The sequence below is a fragment of the Heloderma suspectum genome, chromosome 2 (genome assembly GCF_057233095.1).
Source record: "Heloderma suspectum isolate Gila_16-S chromosome 2, 16-S_ref, whole genome shotgun sequence".
In the NCBI taxonomy this organism is placed as follows: Eukaryota; Metazoa; Chordata; class Lepidosauria; order Squamata; family Helodermatidae; genus Heloderma; species Heloderma suspectum.
Window position 1 is genome coordinate 277,861,010 of NC_139459.1, and position 20,804 is coordinate 277,881,813.

The 20,804-nt window shown below is 45.4% G+C and overlaps 1 protein-coding gene and 1 pseudogene across 1 annotated transcript; both read left to right on the plus strand.

Annotated features, from left to right (window-relative positions):
- Positions 1 to 1,149: 1,149 nt before the first annotated feature.
- Positions 1,150 to 5,972, plus strand: LOC146354644 (ADP-ribosylation factor-like protein 3; annotated as a pseudogene).
- Positions 5,973 to 15,535: 9,563 nt separating this feature from the next.
- LMAN2 (lectin, mannose binding 2) lies at positions 15,536 to 20,804 on the plus strand. Its single transcript, XM_084839446.1, has 8 exons — positions 15,536 to 15,753; positions 16,367 to 16,485; positions 16,601 to 16,718; positions 17,827 to 17,906; positions 18,091 to 18,252; positions 18,513 to 18,627; positions 19,238 to 19,357; positions 19,833 to 20,804. Exons 1-8 carry the CDS (start codon positions 15,564 to 15,566, stop codon positions 19,991 to 19,993), a joined length of 1,065 nt encoding a protein of 354 aa, XP_084695572.1. The 5' UTR covers positions 15,536 to 15,563; the 3' UTR covers positions 19,994 to 20,804.

A 20,804-nucleotide genomic window follows, 5' to 3' on the forward strand; every position in this document is an offset into this window, starting at 1 on the left:
CTGGAAAACATGTTTTGAGAAAATATGAAACACCATTCATTTTCTACAATTAGACCTACACTACACTCACACCTTGGTTTTTCACTCTGCCAAGGAACCCCTCAATAGATTAGTAAAACAAGATATGAGGGGTGCTCCTTCCAAACAAGGGAGCCCCATAAAGCCTTAAAATGGCCTTAATTAGTATTAGAAAAACACCTACAAAATTGCTGGGACTGAACCCACTGGCAAAAAATCCTGCATGGTTACTGAACCTAGATTCCACCCAAACTGTTTCCTTCTGCGGCTGGACTTTCCATCCCTTCTTTGTAGGAACCACAACCAACCTGGTCAGACTATCCCATTGAGTCACCTGGATGGACACAATTTTCCCCTGAACTGCGCAAGATGGGAGAAGCTAACCCAGGGATGTGTTTAACTTGGGTTAAGCAGATAGGTGTTTTATTCACACAGAGCTTTTATCCTGCGATTGAGCTTGCTCTTTCACAAAAGTTTGCAGGCTCTTTATAGGACACCACGAACCTCCAAGGCGTCTCCTGCACTAAATGCCCTTTGCTCCATTTTTAAATAGATGGAAGATAATGAGCCATGAAATAACCCTGTTGTGTTCCGCTTGAGTTCTCTCTGTGAAAAGAGGGAAAGCGGCAAGAAGAGGAGCGAGATCAATGAAAGATCACGGAAGACATTATGAGACTGGACATCTTATTTTCAGTCCCTTTCCTAATCATCCCCAGCATAGAATTTGCCTTTTTTCACTGTTGCTACCTATTAAGTCAGTGTTTTCATTGTGCTGTCCACAATGCTGAAGTTACGGGGGAAAGGGGAGGGGGGAAAGGAAGCACGTGAAAAAGGGAGTCCTTGTGATCCTGCATTTGGCAGCAGAAGGCCCCGTTTTAAATGAAGGATTTTAGGCTGGTGTAGAGATGCCCATGGCATCTTTCGCCTGTAGCTTCAGCAGGGAGGACTAGACTGGGTCAGGCCAGGGTGACAGCTGGCAAGGGAGGCAGGATTTACCTAGGGCATTACTGAACACCCTGGGTGAATGGAGAAACACAAGCTAATTCTGGAGCCATAATCTTCCTCCTGCCTGCTGGAGCCAGGCGTGTCAGTCATGCAGCGGGGACCTAGCCACCAGCAAGAGCAGCTTTCATGCCTGGCTCTGCAGAAGATGCAGAGAGCCTGACCGTGGGTGAAGTGCAGAAGGTGAGTAAATGCTGACCCTGTAGCAAACAGCTTGGGATGAGAAGGGGCTTCGTTCACAGAGTGATGCTTTGTGGGCACTCTGTGGCAAGATCTGCTGCCAAACTACTCCCCAAACATTGTTTCAGAGACAAGACTTGACAGCATGACAGGGTCGCACTTAGTATTTGTAACAAAATGTCGCAGAAAGGAATATTCCTGTTTGCTCTTCTGTCAGCCATACCCTCCTCCACAATACTCCATTCCATTCTCCCTCCCACCTGGTTTCCCCTCCCCCGCCATTTCCCCTCCCCCATTTTGTGCTGGCTAAACATGCAGAGTCCACATTGGGCTGTTTTTGGAGTTCCCCCATTGGTTTCTCTCCCACCAAAGGTTCAACGTACATCTATGTTATTGATAGATGTACCCCAAATATTGGGGTTCCCCCAAGCCAGTTGGTACCTCCCTCTTGTGCATGGGTGGTGCTATTTTAGCTACATAAGCAACGGCACTCACACCTGAACATCAGAAATAGAGGGAATTATAAACGAAAGCCGCAAAAAAGAACTATGGTGCCAGTGATGCAGGCTGGTAGAGTAATTTCCCTGAGAGGGAAAGACAGATGGTCAAAATTGGTGTACCCACAATAATTCAGAGGGATAAAATGTGAGACATTTCAGTCCAGCCTTGGAGATGGTAAAGGCTTGGGCCTGGCACCAAGGTCAACTCTGAAGACTGGGAGGAGGAACCAAACAACAGTGTAAGGAGAAGGCTCAAAGAACAGGTTGGGCCCTCTCTAGGAGACAGCGACTAGGACCCCATCCCTACAGAAAACACAGAAGCATCCCACAGTGCTTCCACAGGACACTAAGCCTAGCCATGCCACTTCTTTTTTGTGTTTTCGAGAATAAGGCTCCCAGCCATTATGCCTCCCTTTGTGCACCACAGGGGCTCCTCTCAGTCATCCAAAAGCTTAAAGGCTCTGAAGAGCAGGAGTTGCGGATTGTCCTCTAGGCCTGGACAACGCTGGAAAGACCACTTTGCTCAAGCATCTGGTGTCAGAAGAGGTCAGCACCATCTCCCCCACACAGGTAAGCACTGCAGCAAAGAAAGTCAGTGTGGAGGGACAGGGATGGGGCATGCAACGAGGTTGAACTGGATAACTAGATACATACAGTCTTAAAGAAGCAGATGGGCAAGCTGGATCCAAACCTGCAGCTTTCTGCAGCTGCTCCTCACATCCCTACTATGCAGAACAGAGACAACCCTTCAGAATATGCCAGCAGTATCATTCACTTGTGTCAGCAGCAAATGTGGCAGGCTTGTAGCTAGAACATTGGTATGGGAGAGGTGGAGAATATAGTTACCTAGTAACCTGACCTTTTTGATTAAACTGTTGCTCCTCTGAGTTCTCAGCATCAAGCCCAAGACATTTTATTGTCCACCTACACAAATCAAGGTGCGTAGTACCCAAACCCAGCCAAGTTATTTTGGTACATGAGGCATTAAATCCCATAAGCATCTCTCCCCATCCCTGGCAGTAGAAATACAATAATAACAAAGTAGGTAACTAATGATTTGCTGCCCTTTTATGACACCCAAAATGTGCTGCCTGAGGCAACTGCCTCACTTTGCCTTATAGCAGGCCCAGCTCTGAAGCTACAATAGGGTCAAGCTACATTACATGCAAGCTCACTATAATTTGCAGTGCAGGGGGTGGGGCGTATACGCACCACGCCGCCACTTCGCCACTGCAAATCACTGTCCCATCCTGAAATTGTTTGCTGAGAAGCAGCAGCTGCCAGGGGCTTTATTACACAGATTTGCACATAACATATAGTTCAAGTCCTGAGTGCTCAAACTAAGGTCAAACGCCATGTAACAGACAAATGTAACTGTAAACAGTATCTTGATGGTCTGTTTAACTCAGGAAAAGCTGCTGCTGATTGGGGTGGCCGGGGACAGAAAAGTAGTGTTTGCACATGTGTATATATCAAGAAGGCCTCTCCCCTGCCACTTCTCTGCTCTCATTTGCCCCCATGGGAAGCAACTATTAGTTTCCATACAACATACAATGTGGGCCTAAGCCATTTAGGCTGCATAGAACTCAATAAGACTTTCTCCTGAGCGGACATGCATAGGATTGCACTGTAAGCCCAATGAAATTAGTGGCATATATGTCTGAGTAAATATGCATTGGATTGCACTGCAAATCCTCCTCCTATATTGCTTGTTGCCATGTGACCCTAGCTGTAAGAGATTTCCGTTTGAAAACCTTCAGAAAGGTATTTGGAATCTCAGCCTAGGAGGGAGACTCCAGGCCTGTGGAACACATCCATGCCACAGACACAAAGAAGCCAAGAACCTGTAACCCCTACTCACTGGCAAAAAGGTGGAGAGTTTCTCACTGTTACCTGAACCGAGAATGTTTGTCACAAGTGGTAGCTTCCACAAAACTGATAAGATCTTGAGCTTCCCTGTAGGTTGTTTGTGGTTTCACCTCTCCCCTTCGGCAGATCTCCACATTACAAACAACCTGATATGATCATGAGGTAGCTCTTCTGTCTCTCCCCTACCAAACTATTCTGCTTCTCTTTCAAGAGATTCAACATCAAGAGTGTCCGTTCTTATGGCTTCAAGGTTAATGTATGGGACATAGGAGGACAGCAAGCCATCAGGGCCTACTGGAAAAGGTATCTGGGCAGCTCGGACATGCTGGTGAGTAGAGGGCCCAGCCCCCCAAACTGTCTTTGCAGTACTATGCCTGCAGGAATAAGTGGGCTACAAGGAAAATTTAGTGTAAGGACAGCCCTAATATTAGGCAGTTTACGCTGATCTGTCTCAGATGGTAGATAAGAGGGTACCATTGAAGGACAGCAAATTATGATATTTATTTTATTATATTTCTACAGCCCTGTGTGTGTGTGTGTTGGGGCGGGATTTAGATTTTCTGTTTCAGAAACTAAATTGTCTTGGACTGCCTTAAAGGAACCATATCTTACGGAGACCAAAGAGCTTTAGCCTTCAGTAATATTGGTTGCCTATCAACACGAGCTGGTAAGAGGAGTTGAGATCCAAAGGGATAGTGGTGGGCAGTGGTGTAGTGTAGGCAGGGCTCGCAGGGATGTAGCCCCAGCACTTTTCACTAGCAGGGACTCTGATGTCATCTGCCACCCCGCCCCGCAGAATTCCCTGTTCCCTCTGAGCTTAGCTGCGATCCTCACTGTAACTGTGGGGGGAATGAATTTTCCAAGCAGCAATATATTGTTCCATGTTGGAATGCAAAGTATTTGGGATGACTTGGTCTGGAATGGGCAATTAAGACCTATTCACTTTACCAAAGATGTGCTCCTGGTGGAGATGAAAACTCCTATAACTAGTTTGTTGATATGGATCGACAGAGCTGCCTGAAATTTTTTGGACTGCCCTTGGAGATTGTCACAATAAGCTCCTGCATTTCCAAATTTACCACTACACCACTGTGTGTGTGTGTGTGTGTGTGTGTGTGTGTGTGTAGTTCAATCCAGCTGGGTGTGTGGATGTTTCTGCTGGAGTGGGAGGGGGAGAAAGAATGAAGGAGCTTAGGGAAGGCTAATGGGTAATGTTGGGCGCTAAGGGAGTGTACAGGGGGGCTGTTTAAATTAGAAGGGATCTGTTCCATGAGGGCTGAGTTGAGAGGGTGAAGCTACCATAGAGTATCCTATTTTGAAAACCTGAAATGTTTGTGTTTGAGTGAGTGGGTGGGTGGGTGAAAAAGATTTTAACACCCCAGCATTTTTTCTCAGACATCCAATTGAAATACCACTGCCTTACTCTCAGCTGCACTGTTTTTGGATCCTGGTTGAAGGTTGCATATCTTACTAGGTTGCACAATCTTAGAAGGGGGCGTGGCTGTGACTGTCACGAAGGGACCACGCACTTCTGAATTTGCCACTACACTACTGATGGTGGTAGGTAATACTCTCTTTTTTTGTGGTTCCAGATCTACATTATTGACAGCGCTGACCAGAAACGTTTTGAGGAGACTGGACAGGTAGGGTAGACAGCTCCCATTGTCCAGTCCCACAGCTTCATCCTATAGCAGGAACTAATGCAGGCAGTTTGTTCAGCAATCTGGACTGCATTGCACTATACATCTGGGAATGGTACTCTGTGGGGTGAAAAGATTATCAATAATAACAGAGTCTAAAAGTGGAGCCAAGTGTCCAGAGTGCCAGCTTGGTACCTTAACCTCACAACTCCCCACCTTTCATAGTTCAGTGTGCATCAATTGTCATCTTATAATGCTGGGATTTTGCTGACAAGTTCTAGGATGGAGTGATCACAGTGAATTTGTGCTTCAAGGCCATGTCCACAGCTGGCAATATAACCTCCTCTGGATGGGTCTTGATGTCACTTCTTCTGATGAGCCTGCTCATAATCAATGGTGTTCTCTGGATTTTTGACAGGAGTTGTCTGAACTAGTGGAAGAGGAGAATCTCATTGGTGTCCCTTTGCTGGTGTTTGCTAACAAGCAGGATCTAGCAACAGCATCCCCTGCAGCAGAGATTGCTAAAGGGCTGAACCTGCACACGTGGGCATGGCAAATCCAAGCTTGCTCAGCCCTATCTGGAGAAGGGGTTCAGGTATGAAGGGTGTGTGTGTGTGTGTGTGAGAGAGAGAGAGAGAGAGAGAGAGAAGGGGACATCGCTGGAAACAGGGCCTGATAAGCGCTGTTTCTCACTGTCTGTCTTTTATCTTTCTAGGATGGGATGAACTGGATTTGCAATCAGATCACAAGTTGGAAAAAGTGATAGCACTGAGCGCAGAAGTGGAGTTTCATCTCTACAGAATTCCCAGAGGCCACAGACACAGTCCTAATGGTACAAAAGGTACACCACAGAAAGTATAATCAGGACCTCACCCAAGATTCCAGGTTGAGAAAGGAAGGTTCTCTGACATAGTCCCACGTTTTCTGGAATGGCTGACCTAATCAGCAAACAACTGTCTCCTCCAACAGGCATACCTGAAACTGGGAAGCAAGGCTAGAATTTTGAAATAATCTAGCAACTATAATTGTGACAAAGTCTCTACATGCAGCAAAGACAATCCCAATACAAACATCAAGCATAAAATGAATATTGCCATTGGACATATACTGCATGTTGATTCTGGACACACCCTGGTAGCACAAGCTCACCTATCAACATACTACATAGACTGTCCATTGCTTTGAGATATGCTTTAATAGTTGCACTTTCATGGCCATTACTGGACTCCAAAACGACATTCTACAGCTTCCAGCCATGGTAATTTCCACTTCCTCCCTTTTGCGTTGACTGGCAAATTAAACTAATGACAGTGAAAGGTCTCTGAAGTGGAATAGTGATGTGATTTCCTGCATTCTTAACTGGGCAGAAAATCAAGCGGAAACAAACTAGAAAGCGAGATCTCTAGGGAAAATATTTCATCCTGTGCTTGATACCCTCTGCTGTGGAAATGACCCAGAAGAGTTGCTGCAGAAAATTAATGAATCCCTGAAAATGCAGGATGCAAATGTGTTCCATTCATACATCTCTTGCAGCTGACAAGAGTTAGATTACCCACTGCTCAGGTCTGGAAAATGAAAGCCCCACCCTGCCAAAGTCTTTCTACTCACAGGGTCATATGGAAAAAGGCAGGAAAAGAGATCGCACCTCTTAAAATGGAGTATGCTCTTGCTGATCTAGCGACTCCCACCAACAGGGGCTGTCCTGTGGTGGGACAATAAGAGGGGAAATTTTGTTTCAGTAAAGTGGCCTGTAGCCTCTAATCTGGTATTACTTTCTGAGTTGGAGGTTAAAAAAGTTGGATTAATGAGCTGTCCTCACTTTTATGATGGAGTGGGTTTCAACACTAGAATGCAGGGATCAAATGAGGGGCCATGTTGCTTCCACACTAGCCATTTTGTCTGAATGGACATAATTTGTTAACTCAGTTTTTATGGAGAATCCAGACAATGATGCCAAATATTTTCTGTATTGCCCTCCCATCTTTTATCAGACTAGATTTGTGATTATTTTTCATCTTAAAATGCAGTTACTGCACTGGTATGACTGAATAAGTGCTATTGATGTTTCTCAGGGCCTTCATTATATGTTACATTTCTATATGGTCCAATAGCTGAAGCTCTCTGAGTGGTTCACAAAAATTTACTGTATCTACTGTATCTTTAGCTAGCAGAATCCTCTTTGTCCATTTGAAAGCAACTAGTTACTCTTTTTTCAGTTCATGGCCAGGGCATGCCTGAATTGACCTTTAATTAGCCAGGTCTTGTTTGCTGGGGAGGGCTCTAATTAGTGGTTTCCACATTGTAGCCAGAGCAATTGCTCGTTATTTTTTCATTTTGATTTTGCAGTTTTGATTTTTTTAAAATGAGCTGTTGCTCTGGCTGCAAAGAGGAAATCAAGTAAAGCCCCCAAGGGGACAGAAACTAACTAAGGGCCAATTCAGAAATGTCTTAGCTGCAAGTGAACAAAAAGCAATTAGCTGTTTTAAAAGAAAGGGGCACGGAGAAAGCTATTAATTAAAGGTACAGTTGCAGCGAAGAAACAGGATTAATTTCTGAGTGAAGCTATAGCACAGGAGTCCCCAACCTTTTTGGACCCATGGGCACATTTGGGAATTTGAGAAACTGCTGTGAGCACCACCATAAAATGGCTCCCATGGAGGATGCGGCTACTCACATAATGGCTGCCATGTGGGCCTAGCTGGTCAAGATTTGGGGAGTGGGGAGAAACAGCGAGGCTAGAGCTGGGTGGGAGGGGAAAATAGAAAGAATTGCTTCTGGGCCCACCCCAATCTTCTTCCATCCACACAGACCTTTCCACTTTGCTCCCTCTCTCTCCCCACTCCCAGCCTGCCTTGCTCTTTCTCTCCCCCAACCCCTTTCCTCACTATTTCTCTCTCTTCCCCATCCCTAGCCTTCTTTCTCTCCCTTCCTAGTGCCTAGCGCCTAGCATTGCTGTTTCTCTCCTATTAGGCACTACTCTCCTAGTGCCTAGCCTTGCTCTCCTGTCTCTAGAGATTGGATGTTTCTCCCCACACCCGACCTCTAGCATCACTATTTCTCCCCACACCTTTTTACCTTGCTGTTTGTCCCCACTCCTAGCCTACAGCCTTGCTCTTTCTCTCATCTCTACCCCTTTGCCTTCCTTTCTCTTGCTGCTCACTGAACAGCTGATCAGCTGCAGGTTCAGGAACAAGGAGAACCTGCCACCCTAACATTTTTCAATTTTTAATTATTTTTAAGGGGGCAGTCAGTGAAAAGCTGCGTGTCCACTGCATTGAGGACCCCTGCTATAGTAGGATCTTGCCCATGTGTGCAGGCATTGCTGAATTTTTGTGAACAATATAGTCCTAGATTAAGTTCTGTGTGGAACCATTGTTTTTATTTCTGTTTCCAGCTGAATGAAGAAAAGCAAGGCCTCAGCAGTGCCAAAGGGCCCTAGTTTGGAAGTACTGTGGTTGAAAAGAGAGTAAATATTGTATCAGAGGAATGACAATGAACTGAAGAGGGTTCAAAGCTACCCAAGGGAAGGGCACATATATAAGACTCTGTGTTGGGAAGGTTACATGTCAGATGCACCATTGTATTGTTTGGATGGTTAGCCAACTAAGGTAGTATTAAAAAAAAAATTGTGAGGACATAGCCTGGCCTCCAGGCAGAAACTCTGTGCAGATGCATTAAAAACGTGGTTGTTCAGGCAGGCGTTTGGGGTGGGTTAGGGTATTTTTAGAAATATGATGTTTTAATGTAGAATTTTATTGTTTTAAAACTGTTTGTATTGCTGTAAATCGCCCAGAGTGGCCGGGTGACTGGCCAGATGGGCAAGTAAGTAAGTAAGTAAGTAAATGTTCAAATGGGATAAAAATGAACATGTGGAAAGGGAAGAATGGGATCATCCCACCCAGGATGCCACATGTTCATCAGAACTTGAGCACAAGGACTATGCGCATACTCCCCAATGTGTGTACATTCTGAATGCACGGTCTGTACTGTGCCAAAAAAGGAGGGTCCAGATCATGCATTCAGGGTTGTGCAAAAGCTCCTATCAAAGCATGGAGGTTGTAGGTGGGCCCAACAGACACAACCCTTCCCCCCCCTTCCTCTCACATACACATTCATTTGTACTCTGTTTAGACACCTGCAAACAGAAGACCTACACATACCTACTTGAGAGTAAGTCCTTGGATTTAGCAGGACTTCTACCTAAACATGTATAGCAGGGGAGAGAACGTGTGGCCCTCCAGATGTTGCTGTACTGTGTAAATTCTGTCTTGTTTAACTTCAGAACCTGTACCAAATGGGCCCGAAACACCCCGATGGATAACTATGTTAATCTAAACAGACAAACATAACTACAGACAAAATTGAAAATTGGAATCTATTTATTTTAGAAAATTACAAAAGTAAAAGAAAGTGGTGGCATGGTGGTTATATGAGCGTTAGAAACTTTCTCTGTGGTTACAGGGGAAAAGAATGCAACAAAAATATGAGATTAATTAAAAGACTTGCAATTGCCAAAGCTGGTACTATGAATTTAGCTAATAGGATAACAACTTCAGCGTCTAACATTGTTATGACTCCTCCTTCCTATTTTCTCCTGTTTACTACTTGCGGTTTAAAACTAAACTAAAACTCAACTCAACTAAAACATAAAAGTTAAAAAAACCCATCTTTTCTTCTTCTTGCATATTACTTGAATTATAAAAGCTACACTAAAGCATTACTAAGTTCCTCTAGGCATCTGAAGAAAGGTAGACATTCAGAAACAACTCCCAAGTCTCAAGCTCAGAAAATACTCTAAGATCCAACCTCAGAAATAATTTTGTGTCCCAAGCTCAGAAAATATTCCAAGTTCTACCTTCAGAAAACACACTTAAGTCTTAACTTCAGAAGCAATTCTAAGTTCCACAACCCAAGAGTCTAAAGAGAGCTATAGTTACCCAAATCTTTGGGTCTGGTGGTCCAGAGAAGATTAGAGGCGAAGCAGCAAAGTGAGCTGCAGCCCTCGCTACCTGTGCTTTCATACATTTGTTATGGTCAAAGGTGTGGGCCCCCATGAGTGATGAGATAACCATCTTCCAATCAAAATGGGGTTTGTGTGCACTTGGACCATCCGCTCACCCATCAGAAGTAAGGTGTCTTACCTATCTCCCACAGTCTCACGTATTTTGGGTTACTTTGGTTTCCTAAAACATGGCCAACAGTCTGCCATCTGGGCATGATACCTTGATTGACATATTTCTCCCTGGTACATCTTCTCTGAACTCATGGTCATATTTGGTCATATCTGCCTGAACACTTCCTCCCAATTGTCGCTCGTGCTGAGGACTACAGCTTCCCCTGCCCAACTAGCATCAAGTAAGGACATTCCCTTATCAGTACATGTACCCCAGGAGATGTTGAACAGTGATCTTCCTCATCCTAGTGGGCATTTGAACATAGAATCATAGAATAGTCATAGAATAGCAGGGTTGGAAGGGGCCTATAAGACCGTCGAGTCCAACCCCCTGCTCAATGCAGGAATCCAAGTCAGAGCATCCCTGACAGATGGCTGTCCAGCCTCGTCTTGCCTCCAGTGTAGGAGAGCCCACTACCTCCCTAGGGAATTGGTTCCATTGTCGTATTGCTCTAAAAGTCAGAATCTGGCTTCCTGTAACTTGAGCCCATTATTCCATGTCTTGCACTCTGGGATGATGGAGAAGAGATCCTGGCCTTCCTCTCTGTGACAGCCTTTCAAGTACTTGAAGAGTGCTCTCATATCTCTCCTCAGTCTTCCCTTCTCAAGGCTAAACATGCCCAGTTCTGAGCATGTTCAGTTCTTCTGTTCTTTGTCATACATTCATATCAGCTTGTCTGCCTTTTGACCTTGAGTTTGCTTGGAAGCCGCTTGTAAAGACGGCCGCATTTTTTTCCTGTTCTTCTCAGCCAGTCCTGTGAAGTCTTAGTTAAAGTCTCAGAGCACAATCCTTTGCATGTTTAGATAGAAAACCGTCCTACAACTCCCAGCATGCCCCAGCCAGTTTAGACTTTTTTCTGTCTAAATATGCATAGGGTTGTGCCCTTAGTTAATGAGATTCATTCATTCATTATATTTCTATACTGCCCCACAGTCAAAGCTCTCTGGACGGTTCACAAAAATTAAAAACCATTAAAATACATTATATAAGTATAAATCATTCACGTAAGGACATAAAACAGATAACACGCACAGCAACAATTTATATTTATAATTTAAAACAATCAGCCAGGGACAATCCAGGACCTGATCAAAAAGACTTGTTATACACTGCCAAATGCCTGAGAGAAGAGGGCAGTTTGAACCTGGCGTGGAAAAGATGACAATGTTAGTGCCAGGTGGGCATCATCGGGGAGATCATTCCATAAATGGGGGGCCACCACCAAGATGGCCCTCTCCCTTGTTGCCGCCCTTTGAGCCTCCCTTGGAGGAGGCACCTGGAGGAGGGCCTTGGGTTCAGAGCGTAGTATACAGGTTGATTCATTCCAACAGAGGCATTCCATCAGGTACTGTGGTCTCGAGCCATGTAAGGTTTTATAGGTCAAAACCGGCACCTTGAATTGGGCTCGAAAACATACAGGCAGCTAGCACAAGCAGGCCAGAATCAGTGTTGTGTCAGACCGTCTTGTCCCTGTTATCAGTCCGGCTGCTGCATTTTGCACAAGCTGCAGCTTCTGAATCATCTTCAAAGGCAGCTGCATTGCAGTAATCTAACTTGGAGGTTACCAGAGCATACACAATTGAAACCAGGTTATCCTTGTCGGGGGGGGGGGGATCTTCAGGACAACGGAATGAGAAGCACCTTGGAGAATTACCTGGATTTTCATAGAATCAGCTTTGGTCCATCAGGGACACATGAAGCAAGATAAGCCAAGTGTACCATACCTTTAAAATCTGGTTTTCACAGGTCACACAGTTCTTGAAAAGAACATGCTTCCGGGTGGGGTGTGGGGAGTAGAATGGAATGTTATCAGCCTGGCAGAGGCTGCTCAACCAATGAGAGAGGCTTGTTTCCTGCCCCTGGCCAGGCTCCCCCGCTACTACGTTATTATGAATGGAGAGCAACTAATTCACAATTCTGAAGGCTTTCCCCTGCCACTACATTGGCTCCCCCACCCTTTTCCCCAATGTGCACACTTTTTACTTTGAGAAGCCAAAATCCCCAATTGTTGAGTGTAGTATCTGAAGGCTCCCCCTGAGAGTAGCGCAGCTCCCCAATTTCGCCTATTCTAGCACTCTGCAGTGGAGTTATTGCTTCCAACCCCACCTTTCTCCTTTTCCCTTCTTGCAATAAGAAGCTCCAGATAAAGTGGAGAATGGACTTTGCATAACAACAGAGAAATGTCTTTACATCAGAGAAACTACAGAACATCAAAGAAGCACAGCATCACAATAGCGATTTAAGACAGCATCAGAGAAGTGAAAGAGAACTTTAGGGCAGGTGTTGGAAAGGCAGGTGAGTTATGAAAGTTAGCCTTTAACCCTTTAGCGAAGTACTGTGGCTCCAAATGCATAGAGATATATTAAAGATTCACTGCAGGGGAATGATATTTATTTCTTACTTCTGAGTAAAGATGCAAAGAAGGTGGGAATATGTAAAGGATTAAAAGCAGGCTAGCTAAGGTGAATGAGTGTCCCCACTACTGTGGTAATATGAGGGTTTGCTGCTGCGCTCCTGGGGATTTTCTCAATGGGAAAAACTACTTCCACTGGGGAAACAAGAGGGAATGGGGCATCCCACCCCTTTGAACACATCACTGCCAGTTCACAGAGGCATGCCCAGCATTTAATGCCGGGGTGCGGGGGAGACATGGCACACTGTGGTAAAACTACCAGGGAGCCGCTCTCAGTAAAAAAGTCAGAGTAAAAGTTGTTTCAGACAATGTGTCTTTTCATTGTGGATTGGCAGTGGATTGGTGATAACATCATCTGTTGTGAAGGACCTCAGACTGCTCTAGCTTTGCACCAAATCGCTTGTGAAGACAGCCCCCACACGGGCGTAGCTGGGCCACCAACCAAAGTTGCTAGAAGACACTCCGTGCCACTGAGGCTACTTGAGCCTCAAGTGGCAAAGACGGCTCCATGAGGACCCCCAAGCTACGAACCTGCTCCTTCAGGGGGAGTGCAACCCCATCCAGAACAGGTTGAGCACCCTCCATCTGGTCAGAACCACCCACCAACAATATCTCAGTCTTGTCTGGATTGAGTTTCAGTTTGTTAGCCCTCATCCAGTCCATTGTGGCAGCCAGGCACTGATTTAGCACATCCACAGCTTTACCTGAAGAGATGAAAAGGAGAAATAGAGCTGTGTGTCATTAGCGTACTGATGACAGCGCATTCGAAAACTCTGGATGACCGCACCCAACGGTTTCACGTAGATGTTGAATAACATGTGGGACAAAACCAACCCCTGCAGAATCCTATACTGGAGAATCCATGGGGCTGAGCAATATCCCCCAAGTATCACCTTCAGGAGCCGACCATCCAAGTAGGAGCAAAACGACTGCAATACAGTGCCTCCCAATCCCAGCGCAATTATCCCGGAAGGATACCATGGTTGATGGTATCGAAAGTCGCTGAGAGATCAAGGAAAGTCAACAAGGCCACACTCCCCCATCTCTCTCCTGATATAGGTCATCATACTGGGCAACGAAGGCTGCTAATTGAGATAACGTTAACTAGTGTAGAATCAAAACATCAAAGTCTTATTTCCCAGGGGTCAAGGCTCTGAAATATAACTCTGAAACTCAGGTCTTTTAGCGGGTCTCCTTGTAGGTCTCCCCAAATCCCTCATTAAGATCAAATCAGCCATCTTCACACTTTTACTACAAGATTAACATACTGCAAGTCCCATCTGTTGTGTGGGACAACACTGTCAACATAGACAATGGCAAGGGATGATGGGAGTTGCAGTCCAACATCGAGAGAGACAAATGTTCCCCACCCCTGGTGTATAGGATCAGGGTATGAGGAGTTCTGTTTGTTGAACTTGTGTGGTCAGTGCAGTGCAATGCACTAAGCAGGATTTTATAAATATAGTCCTTAACTGGAATATAGTCCCGGCCTTAGTACATTTTTTCTGTTTCCATGAATACACAAGTTCTAAAATTTTCACTGTTGCTTTTTTTTTTGCTACAGAAGGACACAATATCTAGGCGCTCTTCCTGGAACATGTAGCCTCCCCAACAAACACAAAACGGTGGGCATTAGTAACAGCACAAAAGCACTAACATTGGAACATATATAATGAAAGTTTCCCACAGATGTTGAAAACAGGATCTCTTCTCAATCATCCCAGAGTGCAGGACACGGAATAATGGGCTCAAGCTACAGGAAGCCAGATTCCGGCTGAACATCAGGAAAAACTTCCTGACTGTTAGAGCAATACGACAATGGAACCAATTACCTAGGGAGGTGGTGGGCTCTCCCACACTGGAGGCATTCAAGACGAGGCTGGACAGCCGTCCATCAGGGATGCTCTGACTTGGATTCCTGCATTCAGCAGGGGGTTGGACTCGAGGGCCTTGTAGGCCCCTTCCAACCCTACTATTCTTATGATTCTACATTAAAAAAAAATAGCCTAAACCTTTGTATTTTTACTTAGAAGTAAAATGAGTAACATCTCATTGACTTCAATGGGAGGGAGAAATTAAAAATAGGGTGTGTGTCTGCCATTTCAACACTGTTTCTGGATTTTCTGGTTGTGTATTTCTCCCCTCCTCTGTCAGGCTGAACACGGATAGCATACGGGGGCTTTTCTGCCGGTGTAGTAGCGCGATCCTCTCCCTCCGTAATTGGGAATACCGATTGTTAAGAAGTTAAATATGACCATGCCACAGGGAGTACAGGGTTGCTCTGCCCACGCTGAGAAAGCGATGGGCGCACGGTATTTCTGCACCGTACTCTAGTTGCATTATCGCCATTTGCGAGGGTGGGGGCGGTGGGTCCGAGAGAGCGGCTTACAACAATCTCGTTATGTAGTCCACTGCTAATATCCCTGTATTGCGGATGGAGAGGGGTGGCGGGGCTGCCAAGAAAAAGCGGCTTACGACATACAACGCCCCGTGCCGCTATCCCAATATTTAGCGGGGGGCGGGGAGAAGGAAAGACCGCTGAGATGGAATAATTCATACCAACACTACTCCAGCCACTTATACCCAGACACGTTGTGCTCTGCACGGAATCTCAGATACACCGGACCCAGAGAGGCACGCGTGACTCTTCATTTTTTCTATCTCCATGGCCATTAGGGACAGCGACGTTCTTACGTCTATGGTTTCGGTTTGCTTCCGGGCTAGGAGTCCACCGGAAGCAGGAAGACGAGGGGCAGGAGGGAGTAGGATGGTAGCGAGTCCGGGCGGCGGCGGATCCGCGCGGTGCCTGCGAGGGCTGGCGGCAGGGATGGTGCTGCCGCCTTTGCTGTTTCTTCAGCTTCTCCTGGCCGTGATCGCGCCACGAGGAGCCGCAGAGCTCACAGACGGCAACAGCGAGCACCTAAAACGGGAGCATTCGCTCATCAAGCCTTACCAGGGTGCGTGGGGTGGACAGGGGCTATCAGCCCGCTGATGCATCCCCTTTCTTTCTCCCGTCTCTCTCTCCTGGCCTTCTCTCCGGCGCCCTGTCGGAATCTGGCTCTCCCCGGGCCATGGTGGTGACCCAAGGCAATGGGTTGGTCCTGTCGTTTCCGGAAATAGAGAGGAAAACCAAGAGCCATGGGGATAACACTGTCCATTTTACACACACTTTCCTTCTCAAAGATATCTAGCAAATAAAATGCCACAAACCTCCCTGAGTCTGAGCCGGTCCCTTCAGTTTGGATGCTACTAAAATCAGGGATGGGGGGCTCTGCTTTGTGTGATACACAGATATTCAGAGGAAAGTCCCACCACTTAGTAGATAAGATATTAAAACATGGTGGGTTTATTCCCACCAATTTATGTCACAATTGATACGTTTCTACTGAATAGTAGCAGAGGAAGCAGGGGGAAAAGAACACAATTTCTGCCTTTGCAAGGTGGTGGCAGTTCTGGTTTAAGTGTGCTGCTTCACTGCTTACATTGTAGCTTGTAACGTCACATGTTCTCCAATAAAAAGATTACATTTATCGGTAGCTTATGATTTCCGTGGTGTCTTCTGTGTTTTAGGGGTTGGTTCCAGTTCAATGCCCCTCTGGGACTTCCAAGGGAGCACCATGCTGACTAGTCAGTATGTTCGACTGACCCCTGATGAGCGCAGCAAGGAGGGTTCTATCTGGAATCGAGTGGTGAGTGTGGCTTGAGACCATCAGGGCCTAGTTACAAAACTATGCATTGTCCCTGTTGAAGGATTTTGTGAAGCATTCCCCAAGGTGTTTAGGGCTGCTATATTCTGTCTTCTAGCCTTGCTTTTTAAAGGATTGGGAGCTCCATGTTCACTTCAAGATCCATGGAACAGGAAAGAAGAATCTTCATGGGGATGGCTTTGCCCTATGGTACACTCGGGAGCGCCTTACTGCAGGTACCGTGGACAGTTTAATAGACAGGATTGTAGTCCACTTTTGCGAATTCCGGACTTCCACCTACACTTAGGGGTGCATAGGTTTCTGGGTCCAGTTGCTCACACCAGCATAATGTAGTGACATGCAGCCCAATCCTATGCATAAAGAGTCTTGTGGCACCTTCAAGACTAACAGATTTATTCTGGTATAAACTGTCAATATTCGTGAAAATTTATGCCGGAATAAATTTGCTAGTCTTTAAGGTGACACAACATTCTGGTTTTTTGCTGGAACAGACTAACACGGCTACCCCTCTAGAAATCCTATGCATGTTTACCCAGAAGGAAATTCTACTGAGTTCAATGCGCCTTACTCCCAAGTAAGTATATAAGGGATTGCAGCCTTAGGCCTATTCCCAAGCATCTTGTTTGTGTCTATGGAATTTTTTCTAAGGAGAAGCAGTCAATCATGTTGAGCCCTTAACTGCAGTCTAAAGTGTTGCAGTCCAGACATAGGTTGCCATCTCAGTGAGAATTAGGCCTTTGTACTAAGCTGTTCAGAATATTGGATAGGCAGTGCTGCTAACTCTTCTGGGAATTTTTAATCACACATTAGTTAATTATTGCTAGAGAACATGTAGCATGCAAATACTTAATAGCTGTTTCAGTAATTTGCATTAAAAAAACTCATTTCAGGCAGATTATTTATATTCCCCCCCTTGCAGGTGCAATTGTGCTTGAGACATTAGGTCTTGCCTCCAAGGCTACTTGGTAAATTCACAGCTGGGCAGATATTTAAACCCAGATCAAAATCCCTATCTAACAGACATGTTTCCGTAGGCGGTCATGTATGTGCCGTACTACAGCAGTTGCTGTTTCTGAACCTGGGTAGTATTCTCCATACCAGATCATATCCTTTGTGCAGACTGTTTGAAAAGAACGAGGTGTCCTATCTTGGAATGTTGGCTGGCAACATCTCCATTCTTCGAACTGGCTAGCTTTGCTTTATCGACATGATGCTTTCTGTGTGTAGATTTATCTTCAATGTTCTCCTTGCTGGCTGAGTGGAGTTGGTTGTGCAAGGGTGCAGGCGTACCCCTATTCAACTACTCTCCTTTGTCTCCCTCAGGCCCTGTCTTTGGCAGCAAAGACAATTTCCATGGATTGGCCATTTTCCTGGACACATATCCAAATGATGAAGCTACAGAGGTAAGAGTTAACAGGGACTTCTTTTGTGGGCTGCTTCTACTTGCAAGCTAAGTCTGGGTTTTGGTGTTAACTGGCGGGAATGTTCCCACACACAGGTGGAGCTCCCATATGTCGGTTTGTTTTGCAAATATTTACAACAGGAGCTATGTGCAGCATGGTGAAAATACCTTTCTTAATTCTGCAGCGTGTGTTCCCATACATCTCTGCCATGGTGAACAATGGATCCCTGACCTACGACCATAGTAAGGATGGCCGCTTGACAGAGCTGGCAGGTTGCACGGCTGACATCCGCAATCAGAACCATGACACGTTTTTGGCTATCCGCTACTCTCGGGGACGTCTGACGGTAAGCTATAGTGAATAATTTGTTTATGGCTTGCATCCATATAGGGGTTCCATAGTTAGCTAGAATGTAAATGACTACTATGACCAGTGTAGTCAATGAGAAACAGCAAGTGGAAGTGAATATCCAGACCAGTACAGTGTGGCTTAGCCAATTTCTCTTTCTCAAAATTGAGACTCTAGTGTTGTTGTAGGCTTTTTCAGGTGGCTGAGATAAAGAAAACTGAGAAGTCTTTAATGTCCAGCTTTACACTTATCTTGCAGGTAATGACCGATGTAGAGGACAAAAATGAATGGAAAAACTGCTTTGATGTTGCAGGAGTCCGGCTACCTACTGGTTACTTCTTTGGGGCTTCTGCTGGTACAGGAGATCTTTCTGGTGAGGGCTACTTGCCACGGAGGTGGAACTGGCCGTGTTGCTTGGATGTGGTGGTCTAGTTAAAGTAGAGTCATTCTTAGGTGTAGTGGACCTGTTTGATTGCTTTATTGAACTGGATACTAGAGGAGCATAGGTCAGTTCCCTGAATTAAAAAGGTAAAGGTGTCCCCAACAGTCGTGTCCGACTCTAGGGTGTGGTGCTCATCTCCATTACTAAGCTGAAGAGCCAGTGCTGTCAGAAGACGCTTCCGTGGTCATGTGGCCGGCATGACTGAACACCGAGGTGCACAGAACACTGTTACCTTTCCCGCCAAAGCGGTAACTATTTATCTACTTGCAATTTCTTGCTTTCGAACTGCTAGGTTGGCAGGAGCTGGGACTGAAGACGGGAGCTCACTCTGTCACGCGGCACTCGGGTCTCGAACTGCTGTCCTGCCGACCTTCTGGTCTGCAGTTCAGCATCTTAACCACTAAGACACCGCGTCCTTCCCTGAATTACTGGAACCTTTAAAGCTGTCTTTATTAAGAAATATTTACTGAGAGGAAGATCTTATGCCTGTAAGGGGGATGGGCTATCCAACTGTATCACAACTTGATTTTTTCTTTCCTAGACAATCATGACATCATCTCAATGAAATTGTTCCAGCTGATGGTGGATCATCCACCAGAGGAAGAAAACATTGACTGGACAAAGATTGAGCCTAGCGTCAGTCTCCTCAAGTCACCCAAAGGTGAGTTGCTGGCGCTTCTGCCTTGAATGCTTTGTGAAGCAAATGGGATCACCCTCCAACATGAGCAAGCAGCCCCATAACTCTTCGGGGAATGCTAAACAGTCCACATGCCCATTTCCAGAACAGCATTTCACCCTTGGCATGAAGCAATAGACCAAAATTAAAATCTGAGTGTCCTCTTTTAGAGAGTAGACTCTGCAGTCCCAATGCAGGAGTGCAAGATTATGACTGCAATCCTGAATTCCAGTAAATATTTCCAGCCACATTCAGTGATGCTTGAATAAATATATTTTAGAAGTATTTGTGTAGAATCAGTACTGTTTTGTTATTTTGGATGTAATCTTCTGGTGCCTAGTTAATGCTTCTCCAAAAGATCCCTATAACGACTCCGAATGTTGTCAGCCTGTTATTAACCCATTGTCTATCTAGCATAAGAGTGTGATGTGTACTAAGCTTCTTTTCTTTTCTCCTTTAGATAATGTGGATGACCCAACAGGAAATTTCCGTAGCGGGCCCTTGACAGGCTGGAAGGTGTTCTTATTGCTGCTGTGCTCTCTGCTTGGCATAATTGTGTGTGCTGTGGTGGGGGCTGTGGTCTTCCAGAAACGCCAGGAGCGGAACAAGCGATTTTACTAGCGGGGGAGTGGGTCCAGATTCTGGGCGTTTGGGATATTTTTTTTACAGGGGGGAGGGAGAATTGTATAGACTCTGGTTTCTAAGAGGCTCTTTCAGAGAAATATATGGAATATTTTCATATCTCTTTCATTTCCTGGCCACACTAGCCAGGCAACCTGTGTCAAACAATCAGGAATGTAGGGTGAAGCCCTACTTGGGAGCCTGTTTTTTCTCTTTCTGGATACTTTTCAGAGTCAACAGCCCCTATTTTAAAAATAAATAAATAAAGGGAAACAGCAAACAAAATTGGTTAGAACTTAGAAATGGTAAGTATTCCTCCTCTGGGGGGCATGGCTCTGCATGCCAGCTAGTATTTGCTGGTGTTTTTTTCAAGCAGGGTGATATTTCCATAGTCCTGCTAACTCTGCTGGGGGCAATTTTCCTGCCTGGGCCATAAACCCACATCAAGGTGGGTGTTATGAATTGAATGTATTTTGCAGTCTCATTAGTCCTGAAACTTCCTTTTATTGCCAGCTGTCTGTATTGCTGGGAGTGAGACTAAATTACACCAAAACAACTGGTGACCATCAAATGTGATTTTCCCCTTTGGTGATGGAAAGTGTGATTGTGTTGGGAGAGTGGGGGCTTGGTTTTCCCAGTTACTGTGAAGTATGTGCCACAACTTGGTCGCAGAAGCTCAGACCCCATCTCATTAAGCATCTGAGATGTGTGATTCAGCAGTGTACTTTGTCATAACCACATAGCTGTGTGTGCATTTGGAAGATGATAGGTTGAAGAGAGGATATGTGAAATAAAATGAAAAATGATCTTA

Bases quoted from the DNA above. Each gene is read 5' to 3' on its own strand.
- LMAN2 (XM_084839446.1), top strand. From the start codon at position 15,564: ATGGTAGCGAGTCCGGGCGGCGGCGGATCCGCGCGGTGCCTGCGAGGG. The intron at 15,754-16,366 runs GTGCGTGGGGTG...TCTGTGTTTTAG, and splicing joins GCTCATCAAGCCTTACCAGG to GGGTTGGTTCCAGTTCAATG. The intron at 18,253-18,512 runs GTAAGCTATAGT...CTTATCTTGCAG, and splicing joins ACTCTCGGGGACGTCTGACG to GTAATGACCGATGTAGAGGA.